The 13,640-nt window shown below is 39.8% G+C and overlaps 1 protein-coding gene across 9 annotated transcripts in view; it reads left to right on the top strand.

Moving 5' to 3' along the window:
• DMD (dystrophin) overlaps positions 1-13,640 on the top strand; it is a 1,717,438-nt gene that overhangs the window by 1,227,316 nt on the left and 476,482 nt on the right. For all 9 annotated transcript variants that reach the window (XM_035001266.1, XM_035001277.1, XM_035001248.1 and 6 more), the window contains one exon: positions 12,805-12,994. In XM_035001266.1, the coding sequence (XP_034857157.1) occupies positions 12,805-12,994 (190 nt within the window). The remainder of the gene's footprint in view (positions 1-12,804; positions 12,995-13,640) is intronic.

Raw genomic sequence — 13,640 nt, 5'->3', positions numbered from 1 at the left:
AGTACATATTTCTGGACCAGCATCAAACTTAAAGGCAATCAGAAAATTTGCCGGGGTAGTGGATTGATTTTAACAGAAGCTATTGTTTGTTACGCGCTCTGGCTTGCAGCGTATCTAAAAAAAAAATACATTGGGGCGCCTGGGTGGCTCAGTCGTTCAGCGTCTGCCTTCGGCTCAGGTCATGATCCCAGGGTCCTGGGATCGAGCCCCGCATCGGGCTCCCTGCTCAGCGGGAAGCCTGCTTCTCCCTCTCCCACTCCCCCTGCTTGTGTTCCTTCTCTCACTGTGTCTCTCTCTGTCAAATAAATAAATAAAAATCTTTTAAAAAAATTAAAAATTAAAAATTAAAAAAAATACATCAAATTAACAGTATTTGCAAGAGTGCATTTTAAAAATTTGAAAGAAAATATGTTGGTTTTGAGTAGCGATGGGCAATTCAGTGCAATGTCGTGGCCAGTGAGAGTCTACCCCTTCATTTTCACTACTAGTGCAAAACTCGATGAAAGATAACAACCTCCAAAGATTCAATTAATGTCTACTCTTCTGCAAACCAGAACATAATTTTAGTCACAGAATTGCTCATTCTCATTTTTAAGTATCTTAGTTATAACTTAATAAGAGTCTTTTATGTAATCCATTTTGTGTAACAAAGGTGATATCTACTAATTATTATGAGGTTCAACTTAATGTATGTGAAAGCAATGCATAAACTTTAAGATTCTGTACAAATATAAATTATTATTCAGTCAACTTACATCAAGAAATAATTTGGACTGGTAAGTTTTTTAAGAACAAGGGACTAGGGCCTTCTCATTTTTAGAATGTCTGCCTGATTCATAATAGTTTTATTGGCTTTAATTGGATTTACCGAGCATCCATTAAATACCAGAAACTGTGGTATGAATCCTTGCTCTCAAGGAATTTACAGTAAGTGAATGATGCTGACGAACAAGAATATAGAGACTTTTTGTAAGTGGTGCATTCATAAGTAAGACGATTCTTTTTTTTTTAAGATTTATTTATTTGAGAGAGAGAGAGAGAGAGAGTGCATGTGTGAGTGGGGGGTGGGGCAGAGCAAGAGGATCTCAAGCAGACTTCCCCTCAGCGTGGAGCCCAACGTGGGGCTTGATATCATGACCCCGAGATCACAACCTGAGCCGAAACCAAGAGTCAGGTGCTCAACTGACTGCACCACCCAGGCGCCCCAAGACGATTCTTAAAAGTACCCGGAGGCCCCAGATTTATTCCTTTAGTGTTGTAGGCTTTTTAAAAAGATTTTATTTATTTATTTGAGAGAGAGAGAGTGAGTGAGCGAGCGAGAGAGAGAGAGAGAGAGAGCACAAGCAAGGGGAGCAGCAGGCAGAGGGAAAGGGAGAAGCAGACTCCCCCTGATCAGAGAGCCCAATGCGGGGTTTGATCCCAGGACCCTGGGACCATGACCTGAGCCGAAGGCAGCTGCTTAACCAACTGAGCTACCCAGGCACCCTTAGTGTTGTAGTTTTGATTGAAAAAAATAAATACCTCATTTATGACTGTTCTTCATAAATTTGAATTGATCCTATGAAAGGCCATCAGTGCATTTCAGAGTATTAATTCTTTTAAATGCAGTTTCTCCCCCTGGTAATTAAAAGTAAGAAAGCAAGAAATTTTAAATCTTTATTTTGATCATCAGTTTTAATTAGCTCAAGCTATTTGTAATCCTACAAATCTTACAAATCACATCAATTTACAAGTCTTGTAAATCATATCTGAGCCATTAAAAGAGGTTCAAAATTAAAAGGGCAATTTGTTTAGAATCCACCAAGACTTAGGTACTCTGAGAGATTAATTCATTTCTCAGCTGGTCTTATAAAAATGTATTTATTTTACTGTAAAATTTCTAGGAAAGAAACGTGTTTGATTTTCTTGTTAGATCATTTTAATGTAAAACACTTCTCAAAAGGTACAGGCTTCCTGATAATCTCCATATCCTCAGCAAACATTTATTAAGTTACCATTATTAAAAGGCCACAGTCATATGTACTATGATTTTCCCTTATTTCCCAAGAAGAAAAAGATCGTACCACTGCCCGTAATGCCCTCTTTTTGAATAAAAACTTCAAGCCTACCTCAGGTCCCAAGTGCAGTATTTATTCTAGTAGATCTCTTAGATGGCAGCTGAAGATGATAAGCAAAGAGCTAATAATTTTTTCCCCTTTTTTTTATTATGTTAATCACCATACACTACATCATTAGTTTTTGATGTAGTGTTCCATGATTCCTTGTTTGCATATAATACCCAGTGCTCCATTCAGTACGTGCCCTCCTTAATACCCATCACTGGGCTAACCCATCCCCCCACCTCCCTCCCCTCTAGAACCCTCAGTTTGTTTCTCAGAGTCCATAGGCTCTCATGGTTCATCTCCCCCTCCAATTTTCCCCCCTTCATTTTTCCCTTCCTGCTATCTTCTTCTTTTTTTTTTTTTTAAACATATAATGTATTATTTGTTTCAGAGGTACAGGTCTGTGATTCAACAGTCTTAACACAATTCACAGCCCTCACCATAGGACATACCCTCCCCAATGTCTATCACCCTGCCGCCCCGTCCCTCCCACCCCCCACCACTCCAGCAACCCTGAGCTAATAATTTTTGTCATCACACAAATACACACCATAATCCTAATTTATATAATAATCACAGAAAACAAAGAGCTTTTGAGAATAGTAATATATTAACATCCATTATATTTACCTCACAGGGAGATAGACAAGTCTGCCTTGAGAGGTAATGTCTTAGAGTGGACTAGATTTGGTGTTTCTAGTTTTTCCACTGATTTGGGAAATTCATCTAGCCTCTCTGAAAGTCAGGTTTCTCCCCTACAAAACATTGATGATTATAACAACCAGTTCCACTAACCTCATCAGGTTTTTTAAAGTATCAAAGGAGAAAATATATGTGGAAAAGCTTCAGAACCAAGGAGCATTGTTTCAGTGCAAAATACCATAACAATAAATGTTGAATTCAAAGGACTCTCAAGAGTGTATTATTAACCACAAGAGAATGCTGAATGAGGAATTGGTTAATAAAAGTCACAAATATTTACAGACTATAACTTCAAGTTCATGTCAGGAATTAGGAAGTTGTTTGTATTTCCCAATTCCATTGATAGACCTCTACCATAAATTCATATCATCTGGTGGTATGTTTTTAGCTACTTCTTTTTCAAGAGAATCTACATGTTTGACTTTTGGTCTTAGAAAATTGACCCAACCTGCCTTGCCATCTTCAGAATATTATGTATCAATGTCTAACAATCTGTTCTGTTTTTCTCTAAGTGAGGATGAGAATGCATATTTATTTGACTGCACAGTCTTAGGAGGCTCAAGAGATGATCCTAGGCTTGTCCTTCTAATTGGTTACTATATTAGTTTTCATATATATTTCAGAAGAGAAGAAAGCTACTCAATTTAGCTTATAAACATTAGGAAATACATTTTTTAAAGAGATTAACGCTGGGAGTGACCAAAACCAAAGAATCCCCTTAAACATCCACATGATACAAATCATCGAGAATTTACTTAGGAGTAGAGATGTTGTCAAAAATCGACCTCTGTGCCCCGGAGTGGAAATATACCAGGAAGACAGTGTGGGAGGATAAAGAAGGAAGGTAGTTTATTACTTTGCCAGGCAAAGGAGGCTGCAGCCAGCTCATGCCCCCAAGAGTGCAAGCCTGTCCAGGGTACAAGGCTGAGAGGTTTATAGGAAAATACGGGATCGGGGCCGTTTCAGTAGGAATCTACTACGAACTGCCAGCCACGTTTGTCATGTCCTCAAGGTGGTCTCATGACTAGCACGGGAACCCGCCACCGAGTCTCCTTAGGAAGTATCCATTGAGGTCAGCGAGATGTCAGTATCGATATCGAGTTCCTGGAACAAAGAATTCTACAGAAAAACAAGTGAACGGGACGGGGAGGCTTTGAGAATGAGGAAGAGAAAAATGTGTTCAGTTTAAAGTCAGGCATTGCTGAAGCACTAGTGTGTCCGTCTTAACTTCCAACCATCTTTACGTTTCTATAGCAGTTTAGGAATTGTGTTTAACTATAAGCCCAACCCTAATCTAAGTTTGTATTTATCTGGAAGGTAGTGTAACCACATTTTTTCTAAAGATCTTTTATAGTTCTGTAAATATTCAGAATAATACTTGGAGTCTCTGTATATGGACCAATCCAAACACTATTTTTAAACTTCCCCAAAGAGTGCCTTTAGGTAGTATATCAGTGGAGAAATATAAACTATAGAGCTTAGACTAAAAGATATTTATCTCTTTGTTAACAATCCAAGATAGGAAAATATATATATCTTGAGTATTTCACCTGTGCATAGTATTTTGTACACTTCTTTTATCAACTAATTTTTCTCAGTGATACATGACAGAAACAGAAATCAAATGAAATGAGTAATGCAAAGAATAACGGAAAGTTTTCTTTTAACTGCTGTCTACATTTTCTTAGAAATGTCCCAGGGCTTTTAGGAAAAACTATGTAATAGCAGTTGTTTCCCTAATGATATACTGTACAAATCTCAATTTTAAAAATGCTCATAGATTGGGGCACCTGGGTGGCTCAGTTGATTAAGCGACTGCCTTCGGCTCAGGTCATGATCCTGGAGTCCCAGGATCGAGTCCCGCATCGGGCTCCCTGCTCGGCAGGGAGTCTGCTTCTCCCTCTGACCCTCCCCCCCTCTCATGTGCTCTCTGTCTCTCTCATTGTCTCTGTCTCAAATAAATAAATAAAATCTTTTAAAAAATAAATAAATAAATAAATAAAAATGCTCATAGAGTAAAAAGATCTGTGTGGAATGTTGTATTTTAAAATCCCTTGCATGATTAATCATGCCAATACTCTCTTACTATCTAAAGATAAAGTCTACGTGATAATTTTTTTTTTACTAAAATGTTGGTATCACTGAAGGAAGTTTAAACAGCTTCAAAGCTGCAGTTTATCTTTAGAGGATTAATGTATTTTTTAATGCAAGTGTGTTGCTTCTGCACATGTGAAAAAGCCATCCTGTGTTGTCTGGGGTGAGGAGAGATGGGAATGAGTTTTCTGAGAACTAATCAGCAGTACTTTGGGAACATTTAGGTCGTGGTTGCCAATTAACTCTGGAGAGTTTGAGTAATTTAGTACCAGACCTCAGGAGAGAGGGGATGAAAACCTCGTTAATTCATATGTTGGTGAACAGCAAAACAGCAAATTTGCGTTGAAAATGGATTTTTGTTTTGTTTTGTTTTGGAGCAGACACCAGCTAGATCTGGAGAATATCTTTGCATGTCTTTGTTCCCTGATGTGTAGGGGTTTTTTTGTTGTTGTTGTTTCAAAGACTCTGCTTATGGTAAAATAACAAATAATTAAATCTGTACTCCAAATGAGGACCGGGATTCAGTGGTATAACCTTCCCTGCACTTTTCTTTCTTTTCCTACAATGAATGTATCAGAGGATGTAGACACCAATATCTATTTGCAGAGTTAGAAAAATTTATTTTCTAGGATGCAAGGCTTGGGCTATAATCCCAATTCTGCCACTTGTGTGCAACTTTGGAAAAGTCATCCAGTTCTCTCAGAATGAATCTCACCAACAGCAAAATGAAACCAATGATCACCTGGGCCATAGATCTAAGACGTTTCTTATTTTTATGTAAATCAATGCAATTAGGCCAACTTTGATTGAGCATCCATCACCGTCTGTGGAGATAAAACCCACCGTCTGTGGAGATAAAACCCACCGTCTGTGGGAATTAGATGATCTCCACTTTCTTTGATAAGACAATGCCAGAAAAGTTTAAAGATAGATTTATCACTTGTTAAGCAAATTGAGATCGAAGTTCATGAATTCATTCGAGCTACTGGTATGGAATGCACATGAATTATAGGCTTAATCACATTGTAAGTATAGTTACATGTTTACTTCTCTGTCTCCTCCACCAGAATTGAATATATTAAATGCCAAAGTCCATGACCATGCCTCGTTGACTTTGGTGTCGTCACTGAGCATAGATCTTGACACGTGATACATATGAGATGTACAGATGACTTAATAAGATGTTGGTAGGCATGTACAAATAAGAATGAGGTGCTGATTTAAAGATAATCTGCGTAGAGCTTAAAGCCATTGAGAGGGAATGAAATATCCAACTGGAAGCATACAAAGAAAAACAAAAGCAGACGGTTGGTAGAAAAAAATGGGAATACCTTATAAAATAATGAGAGAATAAGTCTGAATGTATTTTAAAACATGTGAAGAGCCATACGGATGTTAGCTTTAAAAAAAAAAAATGTATTTTCTGTGCCGTATCTCAGGGCCTTGATCTCTTCTTCGGGTCAGTAGTTGCAAGAACAGAGTATATTTCTCACTGTATAGCTCAATAGCAGAGGAGAAAAGAGAAACATCCTCTCAGGGCCAGGATGCTTCTGTGGCCGTATTTCTAAGTAGATGTTGCCCTAAGCCATGTTAGGGTTGTGGCTGGAAAGGTACTAAGGGGGGATGAGGCCAAGCATTATTGAAGGACTCTCCTTAGATTCATGCTTCTCATTGGTGCAAACTACTAATACAACTGCTAGAGACTAAAAGGAATCCTTTCTATATACTGCTGTATATCCATAGGTAATACAATTCTAGCTGTCCCTTGAAAACACAATATAAAGTGATTTTTAAAAATCAAAATGTAATGTATTTACTAGCAAGTCAGTAGATTCTGTTATGGTTACTGAGAAAGTGAACTTCAGGTTCAGTTTGGTCCTGGGACTAGTGTTGGACGTTGCCAGAAACCTTTGGTCCCGAGTCCAGTCGCTGCTAAGATGCTCCTTCTCTCAGCCCTGTATCTAACAAACACAAAAGGGAAAAAATTGTCATCCTGTAACCATTCCCTAAAAATATCATAGGAAATGATAGTGGTTAAATGCAAATAAACCAGGAAGGAGAGATTCGGGGTGTTTTGTTTGGTTACTCTAGGACAGTCGCAAGGCAAAGATGGAGGTGTTTTTTAGCAGAAGACTGAGTGCTGGGAATTTCCTCAATTTGTCACACTTAAAGAAACACCTGGGCAGAATAGCCTCCTCTGTCAGATTGAGCCCTTCCCCCCAAAAAAAATATTCAATGTGCTTATTTCTGTTTGATTTTTTGATTTTATATACATAAAATCCTGCAGTACAGTTCTCCGATAAAGTATTGTCCATTCATGTATCTAATAGTGGAATATTGTCTATACATTCACTCAGCTCTACAGCCTTGCTTGGAAAAGTAGTAAGTTTCCCTTCCCTCGTGTGCTTTTTATTCTTAGCTTGACCCATGAGAAATTGCTGATACTCAACTTAATAGAAAATCCGGAGTCTTAGAGATTCATTTAGAGATACCCTGGTATGTGTGTGGGTGTTTAGTGACAGATCAGAGTATTACTTGTCTGATTGCCTCATTGATAATCAGTTCTTAAAAAGAAAACAGAGATGCTGAAGACCTGCCTTCTGTGATTCTTCCCCTTTGTGCAGAATTGGCTCTGGATGAGTACCTTCTTGGGCAGGTGTGGGGTTCTCCTGAGCTGTACAGTTACAGCCCTTTGCCCCTTCAGTAGATTCTTGCTTCTAACTGGTGATAATGCAACTCTACACTACCTATAGATCCTCTTTCTTTTTTCCTTTTTCTTTCTCTCTTTCTTTCTTCTTTTTTTTTTCTTTTTATGATTCATTAGTTGCATATAACACCAAGTGCTCATTACAACATGTGCCCTCTTTAATACCCATCACTGGGCTACCCCATCTCCCCACCCCCCTCCCCTCTGAAACCCTCAGATTTTTTCCGGGAGTCTCTCATGGTTCATCTCCTCCTCTGATTCCCCCCCTTCATTTTTCCCTTCCTTCTCCTAATGTCCTCCATGCTATTCCTTATATTCCACATATGAGTGAAACCATATGATAATTGTCTTCCTCTACTTGACTTATTTCACTCAACGTAATCCCCTCCAGTTCCATCCAAGTTGATGCAAATGGTGGGTATTCATCCTTTCTGATGGCTGAGTAATATTCCACCTCTTACATTTTTTTAAAGATTTTATTTATTTATTTGAGAGAGAGAGAGCATGAGCAAGAGAGCACAAGCAGGGGGAGCAGCAGGGGGAGCAGCAGGGGGAGCAGCAGAGGGAGAGGGAGAAGCAGACTTCCCACTGAGCAGGGAACAGGACAACGCAGGATTTGATCCGAGGACCCTGGGATCATGACCTGAACCGAAGGCAGACGCTTAACCAACTGAGCCACCCCGGCTCCCCTCTATAGATCCTCTTAAAGGGCGACCAAAAGTGCAATAGCTCTTCAGGCTCATTTCCTGAGCGTGAGAATACTCCATCCTGTCCCCTTTTGAGACCACAGTCTGTGCAAGTAGCTGTATATTTCTCACATACACTTCTTAAGCATGTATATTTTTTAAATCCTTATTTAGTATGATACCTCAGCATGTCAGTTTCCCCAGAAGGCAGATTCTGAGAAGGCAATTAACTTGCAGGAATTTTATTGGCGAGTGCTGTCAGGATTAACACCTGTGAGGGAAGGAAAGGGAAGGGAGCGGGATAGGGAAGAAGGAGAACCCGGGCTTCAATGCAGTTGCCACCACAACATCAATCAACTCCCCATCCCTCTCCCCATCCTCCCAAATTGTCCTGAGTTGGAGCAAGGGGGCCAGGCTTTTATAGCCCACACATTAACTAGTTACTGGATGCATCCTGCCTCCAGCAGCTTTCTCAGAAGCTAGGGCAAAATGGATGGGTCTCCAGCAGCTGTAATTCACAAAACTTTAGCATATATCGGAATCACCTAGAAGGCTTATGAAAACGCAGCTCGCTGGGCTCCATGCACAGACCTTCTGATCAGTAGGTCTAGGGTAGAGCTTGAGAATTTACATTTCTAATAAGTTCTCAGATAATGTTGATGCCCCTGGTCTGTGGGTCATACTTTGAGAACCACTGTACCATACCGCTCATATTTAGGCACTTGAGAAGGGTATATTGTGCCCTTATGAACAGAAAGAAAACCTTTTAAAGTCACCATAGCAGTCCATACTCCACCAGATTCTTAGCTATTGTTGTAGATTATAAACCTAGAATAGTTGATAATTAAAATTTGTTACATAAAAAAGCACTTAACCTCTATCATAGATTATATTTGTAAAGTATTATTACTATTTCTGATACCTGGGCATTGTTAGTTTTAAAGTTCAGCCAAATTTTCTCCAGGTTCTATAACTGGATAACCTGGACAGGGGAATTTACAGAATAATCCATGTTCAAAATCTTCACTTTTGTAATCTAAAACAATTTTTAAAATTTCTTTATGATTCTCATTACTTCTGCATTTTTTATTTATCATATAAGCCACTTAAAGCCATATGGTTATGGAAAATTAAAAAGGACAAGATACATCCAGAGCTATTTTGAATACACAAATATGACATACAAGTACCCTTGACTCATTTCTGGTCTAGACTTGGTGCAATTAAAATTTAGGAATTCGGTGTACGTAGATTGATCTCAGGAGAAAGGATGTAGCCTTAAAACTCCCACATGAACAGGAAACAACAGTCTCACCTCTGATCAAAGAGGCCTATAAAAGAACTCATTTGAAGAGATTTTCTGCTCTCGCAGCCATTGAATTTTGTTAACATATTTTCCAAATTAGCAACGATTCAGCCTGATGTTGTCAGTATTTCCGAGCATGAGGGTATTGTTGAGGAAAACGGTGCCTTACTGTCCTGCAAGAGTTACGGTTCTTCCCTAAGGGCCTAATTTACAAAGCAGCAAACTCACTGGTAGGATTTGGCTAGAAATCTCATTGTCTCAGTAGAACCCTTTCATCTAATTTATGTGCATCGTATTTTACAGAGAACTCTTGGAAAGTTATTTACTAGTTACTTTCTCTGGAAGCAGAGGGTAAGCGGCATTTTCAGTTCAAGAATAGGGGAGCATCCGGGCACCTGGGTGGCTCAGTTGGTTAAGCGACTGCCTTCGGCTCAGGTCATGATCCTGGAGTTCCGGGATCGAGTCCCGCATCGGGCTCCCTGCTCGGCAGGGAGTCTGCTTCTCCCTCTGACCCTCCTCCCTCTCATGCTCTCTGTCTCTCATTCTCTCTCTCAAATAAATAAATAAAATCTTTAAAAAAAAAAAAAAAAGAATAGGGGAGCATCCTGTGCAGCTCATGATGAGGATGACCCTGATAATAAAATGCACACTGTCTAACTCTCTGAGCTTCACTCTGCCCTGAGAGTTTCATTTTTGTCCTTTTATTCCCCATAAAGTTGGAGCATGTGAGAAAATATGTCATCGTCTGACCCTGCACTTGGCTTCTGGAACGTGACAGCTTATTTCTATCCCAAATTTTAGGCTGGAGGTGGCGTCTTAGTGATTTCTGATGTGCAAGCCAACCTAGAAATAGTAGCTTGAACTGGATGAAATTGCCACTCTTGCAGGTCAGAACCGGCTGGATGTGAGCAAGTTACACATGCTTCCACCTGCTCATTTCCTACCAGATTATGACATTAAGATTCTCAGCGCTGTTGCAGTGGTTCTGAGCTTTTAAATCATACTGAATAAAAAGATAAATAAATAACAATTTCGATCTTTCTCCCTCCATTGATAGTTTGAACACCAGATACGCAGGGAGCAAGCAGTCCAGGTCAGCCCCTGAACTATGCAAGGTTTAACTGATTTGCCCAACCCGGGCACCAAGGTACCTTTCAGCTCTGCAGCATTAAAGTTTATTTAGGGGCTGATAAATAGCTTTGTGTAATGCTTCCTTTTTTCCAATAGCTGCATCCTCCTAAACCTATTCTCCCCTCCACCAGTTAATGCAGACAGAAGATTTTTATCCAGTATGAGCACTGAAACTACACTGTGGAAGACTGTAGGCTCAGCAAAAACCTCACCCGTGATGAATAAACAGCTCTTCCGGGGGCTTTGCTGCCGCTGGCTCGGCAGGAGCTGTTTATTGCTTGGTTTGCACATCCCATGATAAAGTTGCTGCTGAAATAAATTGCAGTTTCGCATAATTATTGACAATCACATCCTAACAAGCAGTGTGTATCATATTCAAGTGTTCAATTTTTTAAAATCCATTTTTAGCTTATGTTTAATCCCAGAAAGTGTTTGTGTAGTAATAGAAAGCAAATATGGCATTTAAATAGAGTACTAATTTCCTCATTGCAGACAAAATTTACCTGAATCTTTTTAGATGGGACTGTTACTGCCAAAGGCAATTTTCCCTCTAAGCTGTTATTTATGTAGATTTTTGCTGAGGGCATATGTGTGTGTATCCACTATACATGCATTATATATATATGTGTGTATATTATATATATATATATATATATATATATAAAATCAGAAAAAATATGAATAATTTTTTTAGATTTATGTGCCATTAGGAAATTTGGTTCACCCCTTCTAAAAGATTAGAGGAAGGGTGGGGGCGCCTGGGTGGCTCAGTTGGTTAAGCACGTGCCTTCTGCTCAGGTCATGGTCTCGATGTCCTGGGTTCGAGCCCAGCATTGGGCTCCCTCCTCGCAGGGAATCTGCTTCTCCCTCTGCCCCTCCCCCCGCACACTCAGGCACTCTCTCTCACTCTCTCAAATAAATAAATAAAATCTTTTTTTAGAAAAAAAAGATTAGAGAAAGAGGAATGGGATGTGGGCCGAGCGAACGAATGTGTTTGAGTAACCCTAATGTGTAACTAACTGTACATGGGAAGCAGTAATCTTGACACACATTATCATCTTCTCATTCTCAGCCCAGCAGTAGGCATTGCAGATGAGAAACTTTGAACTCAGAGAGGTTAAGTAACTTGCCGTACCACACAGTTGGTAGAGGGTATTGGGATTTGAACCCAGATCTGTCTGTTTTTTTAGGCTTTACTTTTTCCATTACACAGAAGTTTTTTTGGGGGGGGGGGGAGTAATCTCAGTTGCGTAACCATCAGATAATGAAATGTAAAGCAAACACCATAGTTAGAACCATTAGAACACAATAGTGTCATGCAAAATGATATCTTGCACAACGGTTTCTGTGAAATATGTCATTTTTCTCCTTGTTAGTCTTTCTGTTCTCTTCTACCCTCCAGTCCTCTTCTCTTATTTCCTCCAGTGTTCAACTTTCTGGTCTAGCTTTGCATTTTCTTGACCTTTTTCCTTGCCTACCTAATCCTGACTTTCTGCCTCAGGTGACATCAAAGATAAACATGGCGTAGGGATTTGGGAGCTTTACCTATAAAGAGGAGCCTATGCTTTTGCCACATATGAAAATAAGCTTTCACAATCGACCAGTAAAAAACTATCAAGTTAAAAAAAAAAGATTGTTGGGGCGCCTGGGTGGCTCAGTTGGTTAAGCGACTGCCTTCGGCTCAGGTCACGATCCTGGAGTCCCTGGATCGAGTCCCGCATCGGGCTCCCTGCTCGGCGGGGATTCTGCTTCTCCCTCTGACCCTCCCCCCTCTCATGTGCTCTCTCTCTCCTCTCTTCCTCTCTCTCAAATAAATCAATAAATAAAATCTTAAAAAAAAAAAAGATTGTTTTTGGAAGTTCATATATGACCTGTCCAAAGTCTATACACACACACACACACACACACACACTATTCTAGTTGTTGTTGCTTTTAAGAGGACTTTTAGCAACCACCCACCCCTTTGTTGGTACATTACGATTTCGTCCCTTGATCTTTGCTCTTTTCATGGGGGATGCTAGGTGCACCATTGTGATAACTGAGGAGAACCGCATCTGGACATTTGTTCCTTTGCAGAGTGAGTGAGCGAGAGGCTGCTCTGGAAGAAACACACCGATTACTGCAACAGTTCCCCCTGGACCTGGAGAAGTTCCTTGCCTGGCTTACAGAAGCCGAGACAACTGCCAACGTCCTGCAGGATGCCACCCATAAGGAAAGGCTCCTAGAAGATTCCAAGGGAGTAAGAGAGCTGATGAAACAATGGCAAGTAAGTAAAGCTTTTCTACTTTGACCTCTTGTGAATCCTTGTGAACAATTCACAGCCTCCGTTCTCGTCACTGATGTGCTGGGGCCAAAGGAAAGTGCTTGTTTTATATGGCCTGATACAGTGCAGTGGGTGGGCAAGAGGGGGAAGAGGCAGAGGGAGAAGGAAAAGGCATTTAGTATTTCATTTAACGCCCCAGTCTTCAAAATGGTACGCGTTTTTGACCAGGGAAAACTTGCCCGTAAAACCAGGGCTTTGGCCAAGAAGAAACTTTGCTCCGAGAAATAAATTAGGGATTGGTTTATTAACTGGAAAAAGTTGCCATTTTGCAGTGTTTATTTAATATTTTACAGGGGAAGCATCTGTATGAATTGTCAGTTTTATTTAGCGTTGCTAACTGAATCAGTTGCCCTTCATTACTTTCAAATACATTTTGAAATGTTAATCTGGCATTTTGTAGCTTTCTTCCCAACACGATCTGTAAAAAGAAAAATGAGAGGGCTAAATTTGTCATAGTTAGTGATCATATAATTTTGAGACAATTGTTTCTTCCTAGAAACAAAAATTATTGCTATAAAGTTTCATATGCATAAACAGTGAAAATAGAAGTTTAGGGTAGTTTTGTTTAAATGACGTCTTGGTTCAAGGA

Source organism: Mirounga leonina, unplaced genomic scaffold (assembly GCF_011800145.1).
Source record: "Mirounga leonina isolate KUSES-001 unplaced genomic scaffold, KU_Mleo_1.0 Mir_101595, whole genome shotgun sequence".
Taxonomy (NCBI): domain Eukaryota; kingdom Metazoa; phylum Chordata; class Mammalia; order Carnivora; family Phocidae; genus Mirounga; species Mirounga leonina.
Note: the sequence above shows the minus strand (reverse complement) of the source record. Positions and strands in the feature narration are given on the sequence as shown.